This window comes from Arvicanthis niloticus, chromosome 14 (assembly GCF_011762505.2).
Source record: "Arvicanthis niloticus isolate mArvNil1 chromosome 14, mArvNil1.pat.X, whole genome shotgun sequence".
NCBI classification, from domain to species: Eukaryota; Metazoa; Chordata; class Mammalia; order Rodentia; family Muridae; genus Arvicanthis; species Arvicanthis niloticus.
The window spans coordinates 14,525,622-14,551,732 of record NC_047671.1 but is presented as its reverse complement, the minus strand read 5'-3'; the positions used below and the strand labels follow the sequence as shown (position 1 = coordinate 14,551,732).

The following is a 26,111-nucleotide window of genomic DNA, read 5'->3' as shown; positions in this document are numbered from 1 at the left end:
GAGCCATCTCTCCCGCACTGGTCTCCATTTTAACCAACACCGCTAGAATTCCAGGTATGCGGCACCATGACGTATGCCCTTAGGTTATTTACTTAAGACAGGATCTCACTATATAGCCCACACTTGGTGCGGTCCACTGCCTCTACCTGCCGACTGCTGGAATTAAAGGCTATCACTGCCCTTCCTGGCTCTGGCCTTTCATCTTAAATGTCTGTTTACAAGCCAGCTTCAGAGTTGACAATAATCAAATCTAACAACGACGATGGCCAAATTTCTCGTTCATTCCTAATGAGTCATGTCCTTTGCTTCAAGACTGTTTTTATTTACTGACATCTAAAACCCATACATTTTAATTTCGGAATTAAAAAGAAAGAGAGAGAAAGTCCCTAAAGACGCACTTTCTAAAAACATCCCGCACTTCCTTCCTTCCCGGCCCTCCCACTCCTGGGATCTCGTTCCTTGGGCAGGAAGTCTCGCGAGAGGTCCAGGTCTCAAGAATTCTCCCAGTAGCCTTCGCGCTTCCTCTTCCTGTAAGCGGCGAAAGGTGAGTGTTACTCGGCGTTGGCCTTTCGGGGCGAATCCTCCTCCATCGCTGCCGTCGCTGCCATCGCGGCCCCGGCATCTGAGCTCGAAGGCCCGTGGTTGCTCGCCACAGTCGGCCGTGCTCTGGATGGAGGGGCGCGCGGGCTCGTCCGACCTGGAACCCGGGGTCGCGCAGGCCTCTGCAGGCCGCGGAGCAGCGTGAGGGGCCGGCATGGGTGACCGGGCCGGCGGAGGCGCGGGGACCGGAACGAGCCGGGTCGCCCGAGGCTCGGCTTCTGCGGTGAGAGCCGGCGGAGGCTCAGTGCTGCTCCTTGGGCGGCTCGGGACGCGCGGAAGGAGGGGTCTGCAGAGGTTGAGGACAGCCGTAGTCCCCAGGGGAAGGCCACGGCCTCGTGCACCCGCTTGCATTAACACGGGGAGGGTGGACATTAAGACTTAAATACCCTGTGCGAGACCTGGGTGGTGCGTGCCTTCCAGTCCACCACTGGGGAGGCAGATCTTGAAGTCTTAGGAAAGCCAGGGCCAGAGACCTTGTCACCCCTCCAAAAAAGGGGGGGAACGATGGCTGCGATGATGTCATTTCTTAGGACACCTTTGGATTCATCATGAAAATAACTATCCTCTGAGCAGCTGTTGGTAGTTTTAAACCTCCTTGGTTTCTAGCTGATGGCGTTAGTGACTGGCTGCTGTGTTCACAGGTGACCCGTGAAGATGGTTCGCTACTCCCTTGACCCAGAAAACCCCACGAAATGTAAGCGACTGAAAAGGGCATGCTTCTGTTTTGATTCGTGGGTTGGAGCGTTTGTTTGGCGTGTTCATAATTCAGTAAAAAGTGAACGGTTTTTTTCCCCCCCTCTTGCTTGCAGCTTGTAAATCACGAGGCTCAAACCTTCGTGTTCACTTTAAGGTAAGGAAGTCATGTTAAAGAATCGTAATTTGCTCCTGAATGTCTTTGGAAGGTAGCTGCAGTGATGACTTTCTTAGGACACCTTTGGATTTACCGTGAAAATAAGTAAATTCTGAGCAGCTGCCTTGTATGTAAGTTGGTCATCAGGTGGGGGTGCTTGAGCAAAACTTGGCTTTGTTGGGGAATACAGGTATATATAATTAAAAGATGGTGGAGCTTACTTAACTGTGAATTTATTCGTCTCTCAAAATTTAACACTGTTAACCAAACCTTTCTGGCTTCTATTAGAACACGCGGGAAACTGCTCAGGCCATCAAGGGCATGCACATCCGCAAAGCTACCAAGTACCTGAAGGATGTCACTTTAAAAAAGCAGTGTGTGCCCTTCCGTCGGTATAATGGTGGAGTTGGGAGGTGCGCCCAGGTGAGAGATCTTTGAGGTTTCTGTTGCAAGTGGGAAAGTAGGCTAAGGTCTTGCTTACAGTCTGGTTGCTGTGATGACCATCTTAGGACACCTTTGGATTAACCGTGAAATAAAACACTTTCTGAGCAACCTGGCCTTGGCCATAGTTCTTAACTGGGTCCCATGATGATTGATCAAGGGAAGTAACAAACCCCCTACCTGTTTTTCTTTCAGGCGAAACAGTGGGGCTGGACACAGGGACGGTGGCCGAAGAAGAGTGCAGAGTTTTTGCTGCACATGCTTAAAAACGCAGAGAGTAATGCTGAGCTTAAGGTACCTGAGCCATTGCTGCCCTTTGTTGTGTCGTGAGGTCAGTCTGGTCTGCATCATAAGAAACTGCCTTTTAGAAAAAGTAGGCAAGGGCTGGGGAGAGAGATAACTCAGCAGCTAAGAGCACTGACTGCTCCAGAGTTCAACTCCCAGCCACCACATGGCGGCTCACAACCATCTGTAATGGGATCAGGCCCTCTTCTGGTGTTTCTGAAGATACCACAGTGTACTCACATAAAATAAATGAATCTTTTTGGGAGGAGGGTTTCAAGACTGTTTGTCTGTAGCCCTGGCTGTCCAGGAGCTCACTCTGTAGACCAGACTGACCTCAGACTCAGAAATCCGCCTGCCTCTGCCTGCCAAGGGCCTCCAAGGGATTAAAAAATGTAAAGGATGTCTTTTGTCTTGTGCGTCTGTGTAGTATTAAAGAGTTTTGCCTAAAGAGGTTTAGGTTCGTGGTTTGCCGTGTCCTAAAAGTTTCCTCCATCCCTGTCCAAGAAAGGAAGCATTTTCTTTCTGGGGGTTTATTGCTTATTGATGAGTGCAGATCAGGGTATAGCACCCCAAAAGAAATTTTGGTTTCGTGCTGTTTGCCTTCTGGGTAGTTTGCTAGCATTAGAGAAGCTATAGTTTGTTGACAGCTGTGTAGGATAATTACACCCTCACATTTGAAAACAATTTTTTTTCCAATAAGGTTGAACCTTTTTTAAAAATTGTGCTGTAAGAAGGCAATTAGTCTGGGCAACCATCTGTCTCTACAACTTTTAGGGCTGACAGCATGTATTTAATAGACTAGATCTTATGGTAACTGAATGTCTTAATACCTTAAAACAAGGGATGCCTTCCATAAATGATTTCACTTGAAAATCACTACCTAAAATACAAAGTGATACTGCACTCAGGAAGCTGAAGCAGGATGAGCAGAAAGTTCAAGGTCACCCAAGGTGGCCATGGGCGCTGAAGCTTTCTTGAGAAATATTTACCTGATTTCTCTCCTTTCCAGGGTTTAGATGTAGATTCTCTAGTCATTGAACATATCCAGGTGAACAAGGCACCTAAGATGCGCCGACGAACCTACAGAGCTCATGGCCGGATTAATCCATACATGAGCTCCCCCTGCCACATTGAGATGATCCTCACTGAGAAGGAGCAGATTGTTCCAAAACCAGAAGAGGAGGTTGCACAGAAGAAAAAGGTAAGTGTGCAGTCTGGCTGATACATACTAGAGACAAGTGGTGCTGTGGTGACTGTCTTAGGACTGTAATAACCATGAAGGGAAGCTGGAGTGACCAGCCCTCACCCACACAGAAGGTGTGCCTTCTGTGGCATAGCACTGCAGAACCTGTGCTACCCCCGCTGGATTAGTCATTGCATTTGGTGTCTCTACAACTAAGTTTGACCTTTTGGCACTTGGCCATTTGTCCATGATCCTCTGTTGTCTTCAACAATTGAGCTTTTCAAAATTGATGTTTCCTCTAGTCTAGAAACTTAACTGGTTCCTTTGTTTGTCTTCTCAGATATCCCAGAAGAAACTGAAGAAACAAAAGCTCATGGCACGGGAATAAATTCAGCATAAAATAAATGCAGATAAAAGTAAAGGTCTTCTGGTGGTCTTTATAAGCAGATTGACTTAGATTACCTGTTCATCAGCCCTGTTGGGAGAGATGTGCTTTAACATGCAGAACTTCTTACTAATTAATTAAGCAGTGAAAGAGTGGGGGTTTTTTTTAAGGGTAGTATTTTTGTTTTGTGGAGCCCTGGCTTTAAACTATATCTACCTTCCTCTACCTCCCAATTGCTGGGATTAAAGGCCTGTATCACCACTTGGTCTGTTAATTTTAAGTTAGTCTGTAAGTGTTGCCTTAAACATGGGACCATCTTACTGATTTAGGGGAAGGTACCCACACATGAAGCAGTTTTCTATCAGACTTTAAGATTAGCCATTTCTTTGCCACTGAGGGCTACTCAAATAGATGACCATACTCTTGAACTGGTTTTTAAAGGCTGCAGAGAAGGGTCAACAGTAGACTACGTGTAGTGAACTTCTTAAGCTCCAGGGGCTGATACCATTTTTTGGCTTGCTCAGCCGTACAAGGAAAAAAAAAGGTGTTTACAGTATCCTTCACTACTTCCCACACAGCTCACTGCATGACTCACCACCTGTTAAGACTGCAAAGATTTTCAAGTCGTATCACACTGAAAACCTTGTAGTTGCCTGTCAGTACACCCACCCCTGAACTATTTTCTATATCTATTTGCCTATTTAAGGCACTCGTAAAATTCCAGTTAGTATATAGTCCTTTGCCACTGTCTTTGAAAGGTTTTTTAGGTTTTGTGCTTGCCCCATAGGGTTTAAGTGGCTGGAGAAATAGCTCAGGGTAAAGGTTCCAAACCTAGATGTCCAGGACACCTGGGGCAAGAAGGGAAACTAGCTCCCCAAGTTGTGATCACCAGAATGTAATCTATAGCATTTGGATGGATCAGGGCATGTTTTGCAACACAATTCCTTTTTGTGTATAAGACTTTATGAAGAGTGATTTGGTATGTTCCCAGGTGGCAAAGTAACAGTATTTATATAAAGACATTGCCAAAGAGGTTTTGTTTCAAGCAGCAGTAAGGGTTCCAAGTTCACAACTTTACCGACAGGCCAGTCTGTTGTACTGTTCTAGTGAGTAAAATGGGCAGCAGCTCAGGGTTTGGATGCTAGAAACAACCCAGACCTTTGACATGAGTGAAGATCCCTGTCTATATGCACTGGGGAGCAGATCTATAATCCCAATCCCCACTTCGAAAGAGACCATAGCCTGAGAATCCTGACTTTGAGATGCGGCTGAGCATCTATTGTGAAAACACAAAAACATCATCTGGTTTTATCAAATCTGAGCCTGAAAACCTATGAAGTACCAGCGCCGTTCGTATGGCTGGTGAGAACCAGACAGGCCTTACTCCCAGGGCCCTGTTTCAAATCTTGGACACCACTGCATTTTTCAGAATCAAGCTTTGGAAATTGGTTTTGGGCACACAGCCGCACCTTTTGCTAGCTCGGTAGGGCTGGCTCCAGGTGCTGGCTACAGCGCAGCTCCGGAAGTGCGGAGACCTCTGTACACGTCATCGTTACGTTCTGTGCATCCCTTGGATGACGTATATGGCTTTGTCAGTGTCCAGACCTGCTATTGGCTGCTGGCAGCCCGGCCTCCCGGAAGTGCGGACATTGCCCTGGCCGTCTTGGTGGTGGCGAGTGAGGTTTCGGGAGTTGGGGCTCGCGCGGCGGGTGTCTGTCAGCGGCGCTGTTCGGCGGCGGCGGCTTGACGTCCCCAGAGGCTGTGTGGTGCGCCGTTGTACGACAGAAATTAGGTAGCCTGCTTGTCTTGCATTTCTGCACTGATCTCCGTCCGTGGACCTCGGTGTCCCCTCCTCGCTTCCCTCGCGGTTTTCCTCCCTTTGGACCCACAAGGTGGGTGCTCCTCTCTCTGTGCCACTGGCCCCTGCAGCTTCCCTACTTTTTGATGTTGTCTTTGACTTGCTCAGTTCCTCTCAGTGCTTTCAAGGAAGGCGACTGCTGCTCTGTTGGGCAGTTCTGGTGAATCCCTAGCCCTTTCCTCTCCCATTGTCCTCTTAGGGACAAGTTGAGTGAAAGATTCCGTTTTGGTCTCTTTGATGGATTGGATAGTAGTTAAAATAGTTGTTCACCTTGCCATCTTCTAGATTTTCCACCGCAGTTTTCACAGTAGAATATAAAACATCTATCAAAATATTACTAGGATTAAGAGACAGTACTAATGGCTTACTAATTAAAAGATCCAAAAAAGTTTTATAAAAACTATGCTGTGGAAGTTGGGAGTGGTAGTACATCCCTTTCATCTCAACACAAAGGAGGCAGAGGCAAGTGGGTCTCTTACGTTCAAGGCCAGCCAAGGCTATAAGGGAGACCTTGTCAACTAAATAATGTGGTGGTGTTACTGGCACAGGTTCGTGTGGTTTTACTTAAAGCGTAATGTGTACAAATTTCTAAAATACTAGCTACAAGTAGAATTTAAAAAAACACAACACGTAACAGTTGATGGGTAGGAAAAAGGCCTGAAAGGGAATTGTAACATTCTCAAAGAAGTAATTTTTTCTAATTGGAGAAAGGGGGGTGGGGGGGGAGGGAGCTGATTTGTTTGCTTGTTTTGTGTTTTTAAGACAAGATCTCACTGTGTAGTCCTGCTGGCCTAAAACTCTAGACCTGTTTTTGTCTTGTCCTTTTGAGATAGGATCTTCTTATATTGTCGGTGCAGGTGTTGAGCTCGAGGTGTAGCCCAGGCTGATTTAGGTCTCTTCTTTTCATTAGCCTCCCAAACAGTTGCGATCACAAGCCTGGCCTGTTTGCTTTGTTACATTTCTATTTTGTACTGTAGTCACACAATTGGGTGCATACTTCATTCCTATAAGGTGGGGGTTCTCTTTGTATTTTCTCATGAGGGAATTACAGCACAGTCCTGTTCAGTAATTTTTCCCAAGAAACACCTTCAGAAAGTAATGCTGTTCTCAAGTGCAGGCATCCTTCCTATGAAATCTGTAAAGTGCTGTGTTGGGTATTCCTAAAGGGTGCAAGACCTAGAGCCTTGGACATCTCCAGCTCAGATTCTAAACGTGTTTGAAAAAGTGCTGAAAAAGAATCTCTGCTAATTGACTTTTTTTTTTAATTTATTTTTTATTTTATGTCCATTGGTGTTTTGCTTGCATGTGTGAGGGAGTCAGATGCCCTGGAACAGGAGTCACATTGTGAGCTCTGTGTGGGTGTTGGGAACTGAACCCAGGTCCTCTGGAAGAACAGCCAGTGCTTTTCACCACTGAGCGGTCTCTCTAGCCCTGCTAACTGACTTCTAAGTTCTGCTAATTAAACATGTCCAGCACAGTGGTTCTCAGCCTTCCTAATGCTGTGGACTTTGATACCGTTCTTCATGTTGCAGTGACCCCCCAACCACAGAATTATTTCTGTTGCTACTTTGTAACTATAATTTTACTGTTAACAATCTTAAATCTCTGTGTTTTTCTGTAGTCTTAGGTGACTCCTGTGAAAGGGTCCTAATACCCACAAGGGGTTACAGCCCATATGTTGAAGCACCGCTGATCTAGCAAAATGTAGATAAGTACCCTACCACTGAGATACACCCCCAGCTTCATTGACTGATATGACAAGGTTACTCTGTATAACCCTGGCTGCCCTGGAACTCACTCTGTAGACTAGGCTGGCCTCGAACTCAGAGATCTGCCTCCTGAGTGCTGGGACTATAGGTGTGCACTACCTCCACCCAGCAACTGATTTTTTTTTTTTTTTTTTTTTTTTTTTTTTTTTTTTTTTTAAATCAAAGGTACGTTCTTAAAAGTTTTGGCGATTACTTTGGAAAAATTCTTAAATTATTTTGACTAGAATTAATTGTGTTCTTTATAAAATAGCTAGTCATACTTTGATGTTAACTTATACTTGCTTATAGTTTTTGCTGGAATTCATTTCAGAATTGTATTCAGAATGATTAGTAACACTGGAGCTAGGGGGTAGTGGTGCATACCTTTAATTTCAGTACTTGGGAGGCAGAGACGGGTAGATCTCTGTGAGTTCAAGAACATCCAGGGCTACACAGAGAAACCCTGTCTTGAAAAATCCAAAAAAGAATCATAACACTTTGACCTGCATTATAAATAGGTTAAAGTATTTTTTTGTGCTGATTCATTCAACAATCAATGCTATTTAACTTATAAAACTATTCTGAAAATTAGGATATTTGAAATCTTTGTATATTGTTCTGAAACTTCTTTTTAAGGCCCTTGTGCTGGTTAGTTTTCATTACTAACTTGCTACAACCTACAATTACCTGGAAGACAGTTTTAATGAGGGAGAACCCAGATCATTTGGCCTTGAGCATGTCTGTAAGGGATTGTTTGATTGTTAAAGGATGTAGGAAGACCTAACCCACTGTGGGCGTCACAATTCCTTAGGCAGGAGGTCCTGAACAATATAGGAGGAGAAAGCTAGCTGAGAGCCAGCAAGCAAGAATCCTTGTGTTTTTTTCTCTCTGCTCTTGATCATTGATATAATTTTTTAAGTTTCTACCTCAACTTCTCTACAATAATGGACTATAACCTGAAACTGTGCAGTAAAACAAACCCTTTCTTCCTTAAGTTGCTTTTTTGGGGGGTATTTGTCACAGAAACAGAAATGAAATTAGAATAATTCATCTTGAAATCCTAGTCCTAAGAGATTAATTTATTTTGTAAATTTAAGAGCTCTTTTGATTTAATAGAACAAGTGTCTCTTTTAAGAGATAGTTGACTTTCAGAATCAGTCTTGCCAGTACAATTTCTAATTATCAGGAACATTAAGAAGGGCTGACCGTGTTGCTGCATGGCTATCTCAGCTTTTACTGCTGTGAGCAGACACCATGACCAAGGCAACTCTTATAAGGACAACATTTAATTGGGGCTGGCTTACAGGTTCAGAGGTTCAGTCCATTATCATCAAGGCAGGAACACAGCAGCATCCAGGCAGGCATGGTGCAGGAGGAGCTGAGAGTTCTACATCTTCATCTGAAGGCTGCTAGCAGAAGACTGACTTCCAGGCAGCTAGGATGAGGGTCTTAAAGCCCACACTCACAGTGACACCTACACCAACAAGACCACACCCACTTCAACAGGGCCACCCTTTCTAATTGTGCCACTCCCTGGGCCAAGCATCTACAAATGATCACAATGGCTTTAAGCCCAGAACCTGAGGGGTAGAGCGAAGGCTGATTCACATAGAGAGTTCCAGCCAAGGTAGGTCCCTGTGCTGAAAGACTGTCAAAAAAAAAAAAAAAAGAATATTATCAGTATTAACTTTTATATACGGACAATTTACTTACATGATGATTCTTATGTTAGGGTCACTGTTGCTGTGATGAAAGACCATGACCAAAACAAGTTGGGAAGGAAAGGGTTGATGTAGTTTACACTTCCACATCACTGTTCATCACTGAAGGAAGTCAGGACAGGAACTTTAACGAAGCAGGCACCTGGAGGCAGGAAGCTGCTGCAGAGGCCGTGGAGGAGTGCTGCTTACTGGCCTGCATAGCCTGCTCGTAGAACCCAGGACCACCAGACTAGGGATGGCACCACCCACAATGGGCTTGGCCCTTACCCCCATTGATTGGTAATTAAACAATTGCCCTACAGACCTGCCTACAGCCTGATATAAAGAGACCTTTTTAAAAGTAAGTAAATTAATTTTTTGAGACAGTGTCTCACTATGTAATTCTGGCTGTGCTGGAACTCACTATGTATACTATGCTGGCCTTATATTCACTGAGGTCCGCCTGCCTCTGTTTCCCCAAGTGCTGGTATTAAAGGCAGGTACCACTATGCTTGGCTACAGGCATTTTCTTAATAGAAATTTCTTTCTCTTAGATAATGGATGTTAGCTTGTGTCAAGTTGACATAAAACTATCCAGCATAGCACTGAATAAAATCTTACTTATTACCCAGCACACCTTCAGTTATATCCTTAAAGGAATACAAAGTAGTGATGGCTCAGAGGTTAAGAGCAGGGGCTGCTTTTCCAGAGGCCACGGGTTCATATCCCAGCTCCCGCATGACTGACTTCTAGACCCCACAGGTGCTGCATGCTCATGACTCACAGACATAGGCAAGCAAAACAGCAATACACATAAAATAAAAAGTAAATCTTAAAGCAACAAAATAAAGTATAAAGGAAAGTTGATCTACATAGTGGCACTTGTAATTCAGCACTTGAGAGGTTTGGGTAAGAAGAGTTCTGGTTCCAACACAGCCTGGACATTCTCAAAAAAAAAAAAAAAAAGGAAAAGCAGTTTAGGGTGACAGCAGCATTCTTTCTGTCAAGTACAAGGTCCCCATTCCCCACCCATCCAGTCTCCCCCCAAAAAATATAAAGGGAGACTAGGAAAAGGTTGATTTGTAAGCCTACGAGTTTTGTATTGCAGAGTTTGCCTTAAGCATTGTTCTGTTACCAAATTGTGGGGTGTTTGTTTATTTGTTTGTTTTTTAAAGTGAGAATGTTCTTCCAGCTGGTAACATTAAGTTTGTTTGTTTGTTTGTTTTTTAAGACTTACTTTATTTATGTGAAGAGTAGTCAGAGATCTTAACCACTAAGCCATCTCTCTGGCCCAGGTTTTGTTTTTTCAAGACAGGGTTTCTCTGTGTAGCCTTACCTGTCATGGAACTCAGTTCTGTAGACCAGGCTGGCCTTGTGCTCACAGAGATCTCTCCCTCTGCTTCTCAAATGCTAGGATTAAAGGTGTGTGCCACACTGCCTGGCCCATCGTTAATTATTAGTTTCTTATTGTCTTAGTTAGGGTTTTACTGCTCTGAACAGACATCATGACCAAGACAAGTCTTATAAAGGACAACATTTAATTGGGGTTGACTTACACGTTCAGAGGTTCAGTCCATCATCATTAATGTGGAAGCATGACAGCATCCAGGCAGGCATGATGCAGGTGGAGCTGAGAGTTCTACATCTTCATCTGAAGGCTGTTAGTGGAAGACCGGTTTCCAGGCAGCTAGGATGAGGGTCTCAAGCCCACACCCACAGTGACACACCTACTCCAACAGGGCCACACCTTCTAATAGTGCCACTCCCTGGGCTGAGCATATACAAACCATCACACTTATATAATTCACACTAAGGGCACCCTATATTTTGTATATAAGTAATATTGTTTTCCTCTTATTATGACTATTTTACCATTATTACTATCTAAAACAAAACAAGTAAACAAAAAATCCTTCTTGCCATGTAGTCCTGACTGTCCTGGAACTCCCTAGGTAGCCCAGGGTGGCCTCCAACCAGTAAACATCAAATGCTGGAATTACAGACAGGTACTAACATGCCTGGCTATAATTTATTTTTAAATATGTAGAACATCTAGTTTCTCTGATGGTTTCATTATTCTTAATTCATTATTACTTTGTGTCTATTTGGCGTGTGTGTACTCCACTTTGTTGTATGGAGGTCAGAGGACACCTTATAGGTGTTTCCTCCACCATCTGACTCTCAGTGGCAGGCACCTTCACCCACTAAACCTTCTTACTGGCCCCTTTCTGGTTCTTTTAGAAGTAAATGAGCAGGTATACTATGTAAAGTATATAGCACATATTGTTGGTATTCTTAAAAGTTCTTTTATTGCATTTTTATTTATTGTGTGGGCATGCACACCCCTGACATGGCATGCCTGTGGTAGAGGTCTAAGAGATGACTTGGTTCTGTCTTTTCACTGGGTTGGTCCTGGGTATTCGTCTTAGGTTGTTAGGCTTGGAGGCAGGAACCTCTGTCCACTGAAGTGTCTTTTATCACAGAATCCCATAGAAAGCAGCGGTGGTTAGAAAGGATTGGACACTGGCATCTCAGTGTTCCTGTCTCCTCTACCTTGCAGAGAGCAGCACTTCAGTTTAGAAACCTTTGCTTTCAGCAAATATTTTTCTAGATAGCTCCCACCTCCCGTAGATACAGCCCTTCCTGTGAAGTGCCTCTGTCACTGATCTGTGAAGAGCTAACTTCTTCCCCTGTGCTGTCTGCAGTTTCGGTGCTCCAGCCTGGGACGATGGTGTGCATTCCTTGTATCGTCATTCCAGTCCTGCTCTGGATCTTCAAAAAGTTCCTGGAGCCATACATATACCCTGTGGTCCGTCGCATATGGCCTAAAAAGGCTATACAGGAATCCAGCGATAATAACACTGGCAATATAGACTGTAAGGTAAGGCCTCCAAGTTTGCAGGAGTCGGTGTGGGCAGTGCTGGGGAACCACAGGCTGCTGGAAGAGTGAGCCTCTGGAATTGGAAGCTTTACTTGGTCTCACTTTTAGTTACTAACATTTGATCGGAACATTTGAATCTTGGCTTCTGATGAATGTGCTGTCCCTTTGCCTTCCCTTCCCCACCTGACATGGGGATTGAGCTCTGGGCCAGGAGCCCATCAGGAAAGCCCTCTACCACTAAGCTGCATCCCCAGGCCCAGTACGAAGCTTGTTTTGAACAGGAATGAATGTTTAGAGTACTCCTGTCTTCACTGGTGCCTGCTGCACTGTCTCTGTGCAACTCTGAGAACATAACTAACCTGCATAATTCTAGAGGGAATCAGTTAATGCTGAAGTTTATTGTCTGCTTCTAAAAAGAATGTTTCTTAAAATCAGTCCCTTTTTGTTATAATTCTTGAATCTTTTTTCATTTCAGGGTGCAGGTACAAATGGATTACCCACGAAAGGATCAACAGAAGTCTCTGATAAAAAGAAAGACTAGTGTGGTTCTCTTGAAGGCCCTTGGCTGTTTTCAAATGGACCTGATAATATGAAGCACCTTCTTTGTCTCTGACCTTTTTTCTCTGAGACCAGGATACTAGATAAATAGTTTAGCTTCTGCCTGATACTGATCAGGGAGTACGTGGTATTTATATTTACAATTCCAGTAGTTATATTTAATGATCTGACTCCAGAGTTTCTTTTTCATTAAAGTAGCTTTCGTTTCTATTATTCTGATTTACTAATATGCACAAATAGAAGGTCTGTGTGAGAGTCTTTAGGCCTCCGAGTTCTTTCTCACGGCTTTTCTGTTTTCACTTCCTGTGGGCTCCTGTACCTTGAGTGGGATGAATATTAGTGTGAAATGTTACGGTCCACGGTGGGATGCGATGTGAAGATGCGATCACTGCCAAGCGCAATGGCGAGTGGATGGCTGAGAACAGTTACTGCTCCAAGGAAGCTGGAAAAGGAACGAGGGAAGCTTCTTTGAAAAATATAACATCAACCTCATTGTCAATCACACAACTTCTAATTCTCTGTATTTCTAGTCCTGACAATATATTAAACATCCATTTAACTTGTGGTTCTTTCTTTTTGTCTTTTCATATTTGAAAGGAGTTTTGTTGCAATTGTTTTTTAGGGTCTTTTTTTTCGAGACAGGGTTTCTCTGTTTAGCCTTGGCTGACCTGGAACTCACTCTGTAGACCAGGCTGGCCTTGAACTCAGAAATCCGCCTGCCTCTGCCTCCCAAGTGCTGGGATTAAAGGCGTGCACAACCACCACCCGGCTGTTTGGTTGTTTTTTGAGACAAGGTTTCTCTGTGTAGCCCTGGCAGTCCTGGAGTTTGTTCTGTAAACCAGACTGACCTTGAACTCACAGTGATCTGCCTGTCTGTGCCTCCCTAGTGCTGGGATTATGGGTTCATTCTGCTGGCTTCTGGGAAATTGATTTTTGCCTAATGAGACTCGCAGCATCATTATTCAATAATTAAATCCTGTAAAAATGTGACTAGAGAGATGTCTCAGTATTTAAGGGCACTGGCTACTCTTCCAGAGACCTAGGTTCAATTCCTAGGTTCATAACCATCTCTAACTCCAGTTCTGGGGGATCTGATGCCTTTTTCTGGTCTTAGTCACCAGACATGCAAGTGGTACTCAGACATACATTCAGGTAAAACACCTATACACAAAATCAACATAAAGTTAAACTTTTTTTTTTTTTTTTTTTTTTTTTTGTTTTGTTTTTGAGACAGGGTTTCTCTGTGTAGTCCTGGCTGTCCTGGAACTCTGTAGATCAGACTGGCCTCGAACTCAGAAATCCACCTGCCTCTGCCTCCCAAGTGCTAAGATTAAAGGCGTGTGCCACCACTGTCCGGCTAAAATTTAAGTTCTAATAGGCAAATTTTGGAGGGATACATACACTGGAACCATAACACGCCTATTCTGGAATGTCCTCGTGACCATTATATGAACCAGTATAACTGGACATTTTAAAGTGATACCCAGCTTTTAAATGTTGAGCTTGTTTGTTTCGCTTTTCTTTTGCAGGCTTCAGGACTGCACCCAGAGCATTGCACATTCACATAAGCAAGCTGGAGCTATAGATGTGTCCCACCAGACCCCGCTGCTGCCGCCTTTGAGCATTCCCAGTTTCCTCTAAGTTGTTGTCAGAGTATTGTGACGTAGCGAAAGGAAAAGAAGGACAGCTGGGTGTTGCTCGCACAATAAAAACTTAGAATGCACTTGTTTATGAGCAAGGAATAGGAACGAAAGGCACAGGAAAAGAAGCAAAAGGTCTTTGCTTTTTGGTCTTGTGGCTGGTTTTTGTTCTGTTTTTTTTTTTTTTTTCTTTTGTTGAGTCAGGGTCTTAAGTAGCCTAACGTGTCTTTGTAGCTAGCTGAGAATTTGAACTTTCAACTCCCAATTCTTCCTCCAACTGTCAAATGCTGACATTACAATTGTTTGCCACTAACCACAGTTGGCTTTGAGCTTTCACTTCTACCTCTGCCTTTAAAAGAAAACATATATTTTGAAGATAAGCGGATAATGCAAGAAAATTACTTGATCGTATCTAATAATAGACAATCAATGTATCTGAAGCAAATACTGACAGACTCAGGGCACAGGTCGATGTCCTGTAATAAGAGTGAGAGGCACTAGACCCCAGCCTCCAGGAGCTGGGGATGCAGCTCAGTGGTGCAGCGTTTGCCTAGCATGTACTAAATTTGATCTCCAGTACCACAAACCAACAAACCCCATCATCTACCATGGACAGAACAACCAGATAGGACATGGGAGACTTGTCTCTGTAACAGAAAAGCACGGCGTTTTCTTCAAATGCATGCTCTCTCCAGAACCAACATAAAGGACTGAACTCAAGTTAAACCTCAATAAGTTAGAAAACATGACAGCTGTCATACAAAACACACTCTCTGACCAAAACAGGGTCATTAGACATTATGACACAGGGAAAAGCAGAACACACAAAAGTCATGGTATCTGCATAGTGTCAGCTAGGTAAATGTAAACATTCCAGTGAGTTCAAAGCTAAGGTAATGACTGGAAATTTTTCCTGAAAGGCTGCCATGGTATTCAGTTGCCCTGGTATTATTTTAAAATAACTTGGTGTTGGTTCCAGTGAGTTTTGCTTTAATACCAGAGGGAATGTACCTTTGTATCTGCACATGCAAATTCTACTCTGAAGATGCTGGTGAATCTGCAAATTTCAACTAGTTAATTTTGAAAATCAGTGTGCTCAAAAGCCATTTCTTTGTGGCTGGACCTAAGCTATGCCAGCTGGTTTTTTCCTTCATGGTAATTGAGCACTTTAGTTGTGGGGTGTGTGTGTGTGTGTGTGTGTGTGTGTGTGTGTGTGTGTGTGTGTGTGTGTGTGTGTGTAAAGTGGTCAGGACCAAGTCTAGAGCACAATCCAAACAATTCTTGATTGTTTATTATCTCTGCCTATTTGGCTTGACTAAGAATCACCTAGAAGATTGAGACATGCCCCTGTGTTTGTCTGTTCAGGTGTTTCTGGAGAGGATTAACTGAGCCTCGGATTACCAGGAGATTAACTGAAGACTTGGTGTGAATGTAGGTGGCACCATTCCAAAGGTTGAAGGGCACACTGTTTTTCTTTTTTTCTTTTTCTTTGTTTCCCTTTTCTTTTCTTTTCTTTTCTTTTCTTTTCTTTTCTTTTCTTTTCTTTTCTTTCTTTCTTTCTTTCTTTCTTTCTTTCTTTCTTTCTTTCTTTCTTTCTTTCTTTCTTGAGACAGTTTCTCTGTGTAGCCCTGGCTGTCCTGGAACTCACTCTGTAGACCAAACTTGCCTTGAACTCAGAGATCTGCCTGCCTCTGCCTCCCAAGTGCTGGGATTAAAGGTATAAAGCACCACCACCCGGCTGGACATACAGTTGGCATCCTTTCTCTTTGCATCCTGGCTGGATATGTAAACACCATATCCTGCTTTTCCTTGCTTTTTTGTTTTTTTGTTTTTTTTTGTTTTTCAAGACAGGGTTTCTCTGTTTAGTCCTGGCTATCCTGGAACTCACTCTGTAGACCAGGCTGGCCTCGAACTCAGAAATCCGCCTGCCTCTGCCTCCCAAGTGCTGGGATTAAAGGCTTGCGCCACCACCGCCCGGCTTTTTCCTTGCTTTTCCTTTTGTATCCACCTCTCCTCCTCTCTCTTCGTGATCTTTGTGTTTGAGTGTATGGTGTGTGAGCAAGTGTTGGTGTGTGTGATTTCAGGTAAGTGCATGGTATGGTGTGTAGAGGTCTTGGACATCTTTGCCTTCCATCTTGTTTGAAACAGGGTCTCTTGTTTGCTATTGTGTGTTCCATGTTAGCTAGTGAAAGTGCTTCCAGGGATTCTGTATCTCCACCCACAACCCCACCTCACCCTACAAGTACTGTGATTACAGACATGTGCTACTACACACAGCCTTACGTGAGTTCTGGGATTCCTCACACATACTAGCACTTCATCACTGAGACAGCACCCCACCCCTAGTTTTTGGTGTTTTAAGTGTCATGTAGTCTGTGCTGGCCTTAAACTTGCTACATAGCCAAGGGTGACCTTGAATTCTTTCTTTCTTTCTTTCAATAGATTTATTTAAAAAATGATTTATTTATTTATTCTCAATACAGTGTTCTGCCTGCATGTATACCTGCAGGCCAGAAGAAGACACCAGATCTTATTATAGATGGTTATATGCTTCCATGTAGCTGCTAAGAATTGAATTCAGGACCTCTGGAAGAGCAGCCAGCTCTCTTAACCTCTGAGCCATTTCTCTTTAGTCTGATGTTGAATTCTTGATCCTTCTGACTCCATTTCTCAGTTAGGATTTTACTGCTGTGAATAGACACCATGACTGAGGCAACTCTTATAAGGACAACATTTAATTGAGGCTGGCTCACAGGTTCAGAGGTTCAGTCCATTATTATCAAGACGGGAACATGGCAGTATTCAGGTAGGCATGGTGCAGGAGGAGCTGAGAGTTCTACATCTTCATCTGAAGGCTGCTAGCAGAAGACTGGCTTCCAGGCAGCTAGGATGAGGGTCTTAAGCCCACGCCCACAGTGACACACCCACTTTAACAAAGCCGCACCTTCTAATAGTGCTGCTCCCTGGGCCAAGCATATACAAACCAACACACTCCACGTCCCAGTTGTTAGGATTACAGGTGTGAATCATGATGTCTACCTTCACAAACATGTTTTCACATAAGTAGGCATCTGTACCATCCTTTACCATGGCTGGCCCTTGTAAAGTGCCTTCCTATTTTTAGCTAGCTCCCCAGGCACCTCGTGTTTTAGTTTGCTCTGTTGTTCTGCTGCAAGCTCAGTGAATTTACTGGCAATTGATATTGGAAAAAAACAAAATGTCTAGGCTGGCAAAATGGCTCAGTGGGAAAAGGTGCTTGCTATCAATGCCAGTGAGCCAAGTCCATTACGGGATCCATCTGGGTAGAAGGAGAGAGGCGACTTCTACAAGTTGTGCTCCAATCTCTACATTTGTGCTGTGGCGTGCACATACTCCCTCCAATAAATGTAAAAGCAAAGACTAATATGTATACATCACTTTGCAGAGAACACTGGCACATGGTGATTACATAATAAAGGTAATAGTGCTTACTGTCTCAAAGGGTTATTTGGAAAAATCAACACAATATCACATAGCACATAGGAAATAGTCCATAATGTGAATGGTTAGTACCATAATGGCTTCAATTTGTAAGTATTTTAGATGAGAAGTGGTAAATACTCAAGGGCATTAATTTGGTGACCTCGGGTCATTTGACTTCAAATTCTGTATTTTTCTATAAGACAATGTTTCACGTAGCCAGGCTGGCCTCCCTATATGGTAGAATGGCTTTTGCCATCTGAGTACTTAGATTACGGGCTCAAATTCCATAGTTTTTGTTTTGAGACAGGGTCTTGCTATGCGGCTGTGGCTGGCTTGTGATTTATTATGCAGCCCATACTGACCTTGAACTCTGAACACACCTCCTTTAGCCTCTCAGGTAAATACCATACTTTTGATGCTACACAGTACTGATTTTCATTCTGGTGGTACTAATCCTGATTATAATCCTGAAGGGTCTAGTAGATCTTTCTGTTAAAAATATTTTATTTTTAATTCGACAAAGCTCACAAAAGACTTATAAGACATTGGTGTGATTATCCTGCAGGAATTAACAGGCACGTTAATCTCAATTAAGTTAACAGTGCAGGAGCTCTCAGTCAGTCCCAGGAGCCTAGAGTTTTTGGTTTCTACACTTTGCCACGTGGCTATGTGGTTGCCCGGGAGACGCTAGGAGGATGAAACGCCGGAAGGACTACATTTCCCAGAAGCACGCGCGCTCGGCGTGCCACGGGACCGCCCGCTGCTGGCGCGCGCTTAGCCGTTCGGTCCCCAGCCGCGTCCTCCGTCGCTTCCCTCTTCTCACCCCAGCTCCTGCGTCTCCGCACCGACAGCCGCTGGGGCCGGAGCGCGGTTGGAGCCGGAGCTGCTGACCTACGGAACCATGGAGGCCTAAGCCGGCGTGCACACCCGGGCCCCTGTGCGCCCGCGCTCCGGCTTCCTTGCTGCCTGCCCTCCGCGGCTGGAAGCGGAGTCCGCGCCGCTGACACAGGTGGGCTTCCCGGGCGCGGCACCGCCCCGCGGGGTCTGAGTCGGAGATGACCGGCCGCGCGCCGGAGGGCTGCGGTCCCGGAAGATTGGGCCGCCCGGAGCGGTGCAGAGCTCGGCGGGCCTCGTCCGCCAGCCCCCTCGGCGCCCGGGTGTGCAGAACCAAGTGAACCGGACCCCTGGCCGGCCCGCCGGGACCTAGGGGTTGCCGGAACGGCTGGAGCTTCCGGACACTCCGGACAGCCGAGGTTGGCTGGACAGATGGGTGTGTGATGGGCCGGGCGAGCCGTAGTGTGTTGCGTGCCTGACACACACGTTTTTTATTGCGATATCATTCTATACTGTAAAAATACAAGTACCCCTTGAAGTCCAGCTCACTAGCTTTTAGTCTGTTCACATGATCGTGCCTCCTTACAGCAAACCCTCAACATTTTTATCTCCTCGAAAGAGGTCTGTACCCATTTGCAACCGCTCCTACTCCCTCCTTCACGGCTTGCCACCATTGGTCTATTTTTTTTGCCTTGGTGGATTTGCTTGAGTCATTGGGTGTCAGCTGAAGGATGAAAAGGGCCACATTGGGTATGAGGGAAGTAGAGCGATAGAGCAGGTGGAAGAAAGTACTGGACAACAGCGAAGGGATGGTTGTAACAGGGCTAGCAAAGCCCTGCTCTGATTAGGGATGGAGGAAGTGGAATTCTTGAAGGTCTAGAGAGGAGGTTCTGGGTAGGAAGATGAGGAAACGGGAGTGGGGTTGGTGGGGAGCAGTGTAGCCTTCCCAGAGCCGGGTGCTTGTGCCTGAGTTGAGGGCTCAGTTGTGGAAGGCACTTTGTGGAAATAGGTTGCTCCAGAGGATGAAGTTCATGGGTTTCTAGAGCGACTATCCGGCTCTGGAGTTTTTATTTTAGATAATCTTCTTGGCAACTCAGACAAACTGGACAAGGGTGAATATCCCCATTTAGAAAACGAAGAACCAGCCTTTTAGAGGTTGGAGTACTTGTTTAAGCTCCCAAAGTTAGTACAGTAGCTGTGAGTTCAAGGCCAGCCTGGTCTACCGAGTGAGTTCCAGGACAGCCAGAGCTATACAGAGAAACCTTGTCTTAATTAACAAAATAAAAAAGTCTGTGTTGGAATATGTATGTTAAACAGTCTGTATTTGGTTTGGTAAGGTCTTGTTGCTTTGTGGGAAGGTTCAGACAGTCTGGAGCAATGGTTCCCAACCTTCCTAATGCTACCGCCTTTTAATACAGTTTCTAATGTTGTAGAGACCCCCAACCATAAAATTGTTTTCATTGCTACTTCATAACTGTAATTTTGCTACTGTTACGAATCGTGACGTAAATACCTGTGTTGTCTGATGGTCTTAGGTGACCCTTGGGAAAGGGTCATCTGACCCTAAAGGGGTCCCGAGCCACAGGTTGAGAACCCCTGGAGGTATAACTCAGAAGTAGAATCCTTGCCTGGCATGCACACGGCCCTGGGTTTGTTCCTCAGCATCATGAGGAAGAAAAAGAGAACAAATGTTGAAGAAGATAACGTATTCCCAGGTACCATTAGCAGCTCCAGTGATTCCAGTTTAGCTGTACCTGCCTTCCTGCTCACGCCCATTCTCCCTCGTGATTATCTTAAACAACTCGTTAAGTGTAGCTTTTCAGTAATACCTGCAGGAGGCTGGTGTCCATCGCTCTTCTTTTAATATCTGTCCTATAGCACGGGCATACTTACAGCACAGACTTCTCAATCATCGATATCTAGAGGGACTTTGCTTTTAAAAGCTGGCATCCTTTTAGATTTTGTTTCTCTTTGTGGAGGAACAGTTTGGGTGCACTGCAAGGGAGCGCCGGGCTGGGTAGGAACTGGATGGAGCACTGCTCTCCTCGGACCCGTTTGATAGAAGGGGACTGAGCAGTGCAAACACATCCGTGTCTCACTTGATGAAATACAGAGTTTCCTTCCATGTTGGACCATGGAATTTGGGGTAGCCCGGACCTGTGTTCCCAGGCCTTGGTCGCACAGAATGGCTTCAGAATAAACTATCTTTTATCCCCTTGAAAAATAAGCATATAGTGTCTCCAGCTTTTCCAGTAGCTCCTGCTGTCCTTCAGTTCATGTTTTCAAATGACTATAGCTCATTCTGTGCAATACAACAAAATAGTGTCACAGTTCACTATCTTTTGTTATTGTTGGTTCCTTCTCCTCTTCTTCCTCCTCCTCTTCTTGCTCTTCCTCCTCCTCTTTCTCCTTTCCTCCTCCTCTTTTGGTTTTTGAGACAGGGTTTCTCTATGCAGCCCTGGCTGTTCAGGAGCGCACTCTGTAGACCAGGCTGGCCTCTGCCCTCTGAGCACTGAGGTCAAAGGCATCTCCTGCTCCTGAGGGTCCCTGTGATTGGATCAGCCTCATACAGATCATCCAGGATAACCTCATATAGTGTTGCCTGGTTTTTAAACTGTTATTATTGTTATTGTAACTGATTTTTACTTGGGTGCTGGGGGTCTGAGACCAGTTATTTGTATAGCAAATACTTTACTGGTAGAGCAGCTCCCCAACCCCTACTTTCTTTGTCCTTAATTCAGTCACAACTTTGAAGTTCTTCACTTTCCTTGAACTTCCCTAAAAACTTTTATGTCACTGCCTCTAATGTACTGTTACAGGCCCAAGCCTCGCCTGGCTTTTATGGCAGTAACATAATCTCAAGTTACATAGAAGAAATGTGGTCGCTTTGGAGTCTGTTATTCTGCCTATCACAAACATGCTTTGGAATATTTTGCTTTGCTACAAATGTAACGAGAGTATAGTCTTTAAGTCAGGGATGCAGATGATGGGCTGGTCAGAGCAGAGAGCGCTGAGAAGTACCTGTGCCACTGTGAGCAAGCAGAAAGCAGTCCAACACCATGTGACATTCCTTCCCTTCCCCCTCTCCCCCTTTCTCTTCCCTGTCCTTAACAGGGTCTGATTACATAGCCCAGGCTATTCATCATAGTTTTAAAATGTTAGATGCTTATAATCAGAATACACACTTCCATACACACACACTTACCCGTGCATACTCATACACACTGGCATATGCACACAATCTCTCTCTCTCTCTGGGGTGGTGCTTATTCAAGGTGCTTGTACAAGGTGAGGTAACTAGGATTCTCAGAGCCACCCCTAATTCAGCAGGAGAAGCAGGTGCTTGAGGAGTGCAGATATTAGCAGTCAGGCTGGGCAGCGAGGTGTTTGGACTTGAAGTTCCTCTCAAGCACCATGACTCAGCCGTACATGGGTGAGTGCTGAGGGCCAGAAAGCAGAGTGACAGGGTGACGGTTGCTCCTCTCCTTCCCGGGACAGAGGTGGAGAAGTCCTTGCATGCGCTGCCCTGCTCCACACTGCTAAAGAGTTGTGGAAGTTGCCCTGTCCTGGGTGTGAAGCACTGCCTACGGATGCTGTCGCCTCCGAGAGGCTTTCAGCAGCGAGGCAGTGGCAGTCATGACGAGCTGCTCTTGTCTTCAAGCTCACTTTCCCCAGTCATTTCTTTATTTTTAAAGCAGAGCTTTATTTTCTGAACTTAATGTTATGCTGGTAAATAGTTTATATATTATCTTTATATTATTTATATCTAAACTAAATTGGTCTACAGGATTGGGAACAAGCATGTGTGTGTTCGTGTGTGTTCTTTACCAAAAAGTTATTTTTTTTTCCTTTTTTCTTCCTTTTGTATTTTGAAGTCTTCAGGGAAATTTTTTTTTTATTTGTTTGTTTTGTTTTGTTTTTTTGAGACAGAGTCTTATTGAGTAGCCCTACCTGGTTTGAATTTGGCTTTGTAGTCCAGCTTGGCTTTCAACTCGAAGAGATTCTCCTGTCTCTGCTTCCCAAATGCTGGAACTAAAATTGTGTGTCACCACACCCTGCCAATTTTATCTCAGTCTTTCAAAATTGTACTCCAGAAGTTGCTGTCCCTCCATTGGGCAGGTTATCACTGAAACATCTTTTCTTTGTCATATGATAGTATATTTCTTTTAAAAATGATTTTAGATTTTATTTATTTTTATTTATTGTGTGTGGAGTTTTGTCTGCGTGTATATCTGTGCACCATGGACATACACTGCCTGCAGAGGTCGGAAGACTGTGGCAACAGACTGTGGCCAGGTTATTTATAGGGGGTTATGAGCTGCCATGTGGGTGCTGGGAGCAGAACCCTGGTTCTCTGGAAGACCAGCCTGTTCTTATCTTCTGAGTCATCTCTCTAGCATCCCAGGTAGTACATTTCTTTTCTGGTTGAGTTTGCCATTAAATTTTATTTTATTTTTTTCTAGACAGGTTTTCACTGTGTAGCTTAGCCTTGTCTTGACTTTGCAGCAGCTGCCTCAGCCTCCCCAGGGCTGGGATTACAATCCTGATAACGTGTCTATGGCCATAACAGTGGTCCTCAACCTGTGTGTCAGGACGCCTTTGGTGGGGGTCACCTAAGACTATCAGACAACACAAATACTTACATTCAGTATGATTCATAACAGTAGCAAAATTACAGTTCAAAGTTGCAATGAAAACAATTTTGTGGTTGGAGGTCGCCACATCATGAGGAATAATAAAGGGTCGCAATGTTAGGAAGGCTGAGAACCACTGGTCTAAATGCACCCAATCTTGGCTGAACTCAGAAGCTCAGCAGGGTTGGGTCTGGTTAGCACTTAGACAATTTTGACAACTCTTCCTTCAGGATATCTCAGCCAATCAATTCTCCACCTTTTTTCTTATACTTTCAAGGCCTTCTGTTTATTTTTGGTTTTCGAGATAGGGTTTCTCTGAGTCCTGGTTGTCCTGGAACTCGATTTGTAGACAAGGCTGGCCTCTAACTCACAGAGATCAGCCTGCCTCTACTTCCTAAGTGCTGGGATTAAAGGAGTGGGCCACCCTGGCCAGCTGCCTTCTGTATCTTTTAGGATTGGGATTTAGTTACAGACCTGGAACATAGTAGCTTCCACATGATACTCCAGTGCTTCTCACAAGATGTAAGTTCAGAGGTACACAGTAGCCCTTATGGAAGTCCATTGTCTTGGGTCTAGTGGTTTTCTCCTCTCATCGCTAGGGATAGACCTTGATCTTTAGGTCCAGGAGGGACTTTCAGAGTTGTAGCTAAAATATCCAAGCAACAGGGGAAGGAGGTGCCATAATTACACCAATAAGCTGTCTACTTATTAGGGGACACAAATGTATCATTTATTTAGAAAGGAATATATCTAGTTAAGTCAGTTTCTCTTACCAAATGGAAGAGGGGCTGAAGCAGCCTCTTTTTATGCCTCCTTATGTGTATGAGTGTTTTCCTGCATAAATGTGTGTCTACCACGTGTGTATACAGGAAGACTAGAAGAGGGTGTCAGGTCCCCTGGAACTGGAGTTACAGAGAGTTGCAAGCTGCCACATGGGTATAGGGAACTGGCTGCAGGTCCTCTGCAAAAGCAGCAAATGTTCTTCACTGCTGAGCCACCCCTCCAGCCCATAATATTCTATTCTTGATAGTTTTGATCTTAGTCCATAGTTTTGATCTTAGTCCTTGGTATATGACTAGCCACATAGTGGGCATCCAGATATTTGTTGAACATTGGCAGATTCCTTTGTGTTCAACTATCTTGTGATGGATCTTGGCTTCTTTGCTTGGTTTTCTAGCCCTGTACCGTAAATGTTTTTGTTTTGTATTTAAGTTGTTTATTTGGATCGGTGATTCTGAAATAGTGAACACATTTTTCTACAATTTATTTAAAAGTTAATTTTTCCTAATTAAACTAATACTTATGTCTTGTTAGAAAATAATACTAAACTGGCTGGTAAGATGGCTTAGAAGGTAACAGTGCTTACTGTGTCAGCCTGGTGAACTGGCGGGAGCCCACAGTAGAAGGAAAGACGGACCCTGAAAGGTGTGCTGACCCCCATGTGCATGGATGTTTACATGCGTGCTCCCCCATCCTCTTCACACACACAGAAATACACTGTACACTCTGTGATGGTTTGTATATTAGAAGGTGCGGCTCTGTTGGTGTAGGTGTGTCACTGTGGGTGTGGGCTTAAAGACCCTCATCCTAGCAGCCTGGAAGTGAGTATTCTGCTAGCAGCCTTCAGATGAAGATGTAGAACTCTCAGCTCTGACTGCACCATGCCTGCCTGGATGCTGCCATGCTCCTGCCTTGATGATAATGGACTGAACCTCTGAACCTGTAAATCAGCCCCAATTAAATGTTGTCTTTATAAGACTTGCCTTTGTTATGTTGTTTGCTCACAGCAACAAAACCCTAAGACACACAGTAATAATAATTAGAAAACATTTAGAAAGAAAATAATACTAACTAGAAGATAACTTATTAAAAACTCCATTCCTCTGATTTGTTGACTTTTGAGCACACCTGTGACCTTGTTGTGGTAGAGGTCAGAGGAAGCTCTCTTCTAGTCTTCCTCACTTAATTTAGTGTTTACTTGATCGTCAGACGATGTGCACTGGTGAATAGTTCCCTTCAGCCATGGTACCCCAGTTTGCTTAGTTTTCCATAAACTTACTTATGAATCCTTGGAAAGACCTGTGAGATCAGGCCTGGGGACACTGTCACATGGTACGGAAGCTGCTGCTGCTTCAGTCTCTAAAAGTTGTTTTCTTTCTGTCCGATTGTTCCACAGTCTTCATGGTGTTTAATGTTGTAAAGGTAACAATCTTAGCGCTTCCCATCGACAGTGTGATGGTCTTATAATAATGTCCTATTACTTAGAAAGTTAAAAGCCTCGAAATGTGTCTTCTAACCTTCTAAGTTGTTTGTGCTTATTGTTTTCCATTGCTTTCTTTCTTGATTATGGAGTTTCATTGGCTTTATCTTTTCTCTTTACTGTTGAATTTTGTTTTGCTGTTTTTCCAGACAGGTTTTCTCTGTGTAGTCCTGGCTATTCTGGAACCTGCTTTGTAGACCAGGTTGGCCTTGAACTCACAGAGATTCCTGCCTCCCAATGCTGGGATTAAAGGGATGGTCCACCACTGTTTGACTACTGTTGGATTCCCCCCTCCCCCCACTCTTGTTATTTTGCTTTGATTTTTGAGATTAAAAACTTAGTATGTATTCCTGGCTTGCCTGCATTAAGTATTCCTGATGAGTCTCAAACTTTTAGAGATCCACCTGCCTCAGCCTCCAGGTGCTGAGGTTAAAGCCCAGCTCTTTATTTTGTTTTTAATGTTAGGGTCCCTTTTTATTCTTTGGTTACTCCTCTGTCTGCGTATTCCCATGTTTGCCCATGTACACTGTGTACAGGGACCACCTATCTGCATATGCCCCTGTTTGCCCGTGTGCGCTGTGTACAGGGACCTGCCTGTCTGTCTCCCCGGCACTGGCGTTAGAAAACGCTCACCTTGCCTTGGCACACAGGTACTAGGAGTTTGAACTCAGGTTCTACCTCCTTCAAGGCAAGCATTTTGCTGACTGAGACATATTTCCTAGACTTGAATGATTGATTTTTGATGCCATCCTGTTCTTAGTTCATGAAACATGTTGTACTGATAGTATAGTG

The 26,111-nt window shown here is 44.3% G+C and overlaps 3 protein-coding genes and 3 non-coding genes across 11 annotated transcripts in view; all 6 read left to right on the top strand.

The window, feature by feature from the left end:
- Positions 1-430: 430 nt before the first annotated feature.
- Rpl17 (ribosomal protein L17) lies at positions 431-3,784 on the top strand. Of its 2 annotated transcripts, none has more exons than XM_034518157.2 (7): positions 431-544; positions 1,242-1,294; positions 1,410-1,450; positions 1,739-1,873; positions 2,087-2,185; positions 3,186-3,377; positions 3,700-3,784. In XM_034518157.2, exons 2-7 carry the CDS (start codon positions 1,255-1,257, stop codon positions 3,745-3,747), a joined length of 555 nt encoding a protein of 184 aa, XP_034374048.1. In that variant the 5' UTR covers positions 431-544; positions 1,242-1,254; the 3' UTR covers positions 3,748-3,784. The 2 variants fall into 2 exon arrangements, with proteins under 2 accessions (XP_034374048.1, XP_034374047.1); XM_034518156.2 differs by having other exon boundaries at positions 540-823.
- Positions 1,109-1,174, top strand: LOC117720285 (small nucleolar RNA SNORD58). The gene has a single exon (XR_004608300.1). It is a non-coding gene; the product is annotated as a small nucleolar RNA SNORD58 (small nucleolar RNA).
- LOC117720283 (small nucleolar RNA SNORD58) lies at positions 1,507-1,571 on the top strand. The gene has a single exon (XR_004608298.1). It is a non-coding gene; the product is annotated as a small nucleolar RNA SNORD58 (small nucleolar RNA).
- Positions 1,939-2,003, top strand: LOC117720284 (small nucleolar RNA SNORD58). Its single transcript, XR_004608299.1, has one exon. It is a non-coding gene; the product is annotated as a small nucleolar RNA SNORD58 (small nucleolar RNA).
- A 1,596-nt stretch (positions 3,785-5,380) lies between the features above and the next one.
- C14H18orf32 (chromosome 14 C18orf32 homolog) lies at positions 5,381-12,654 on the top strand. Of its 2 annotated transcripts, none has more exons than XM_034518159.2 (3): positions 5,381-5,536; positions 11,756-11,931; positions 12,407-12,654. In XM_034518159.2, the coding sequence occupies exons 2-3, from the start codon at positions 11,779-11,781 to the stop codon at positions 12,470-12,472; spliced, it is 219 nt and encodes a 72-aa protein (XP_034374050.1). In that variant the 5' UTR covers positions 5,381-5,536; positions 11,756-11,778; the 3' UTR covers positions 12,473-12,654. The 2 variants fall into 2 exon arrangements, with proteins under 2 accessions (XP_034374050.1, XP_034374049.1); XM_034518158.2 differs by having other exon boundaries at positions 5,483-5,636.
- A 5,672-nt stretch (positions 12,655-18,326) lies between these two features.
- Dym (dymeclin) overlaps positions 18,327-26,111 on the top strand; it is a 259,589-nt gene continuing 251,804 nt past the window's right edge. The window contains exon 1 of one of the 4 annotated variants that reach the window (XM_076912452.1): positions 18,327-18,600. The gene's annotated coding sequence lies outside the window, so the exon portion shown is untranslated. The remainder of the gene's footprint in view (positions 18,601-26,111) is intronic. The other 3 variants (XM_034518362.2, XM_076912453.1, XM_034518360.2) reach the window with 3 other exon arrangements.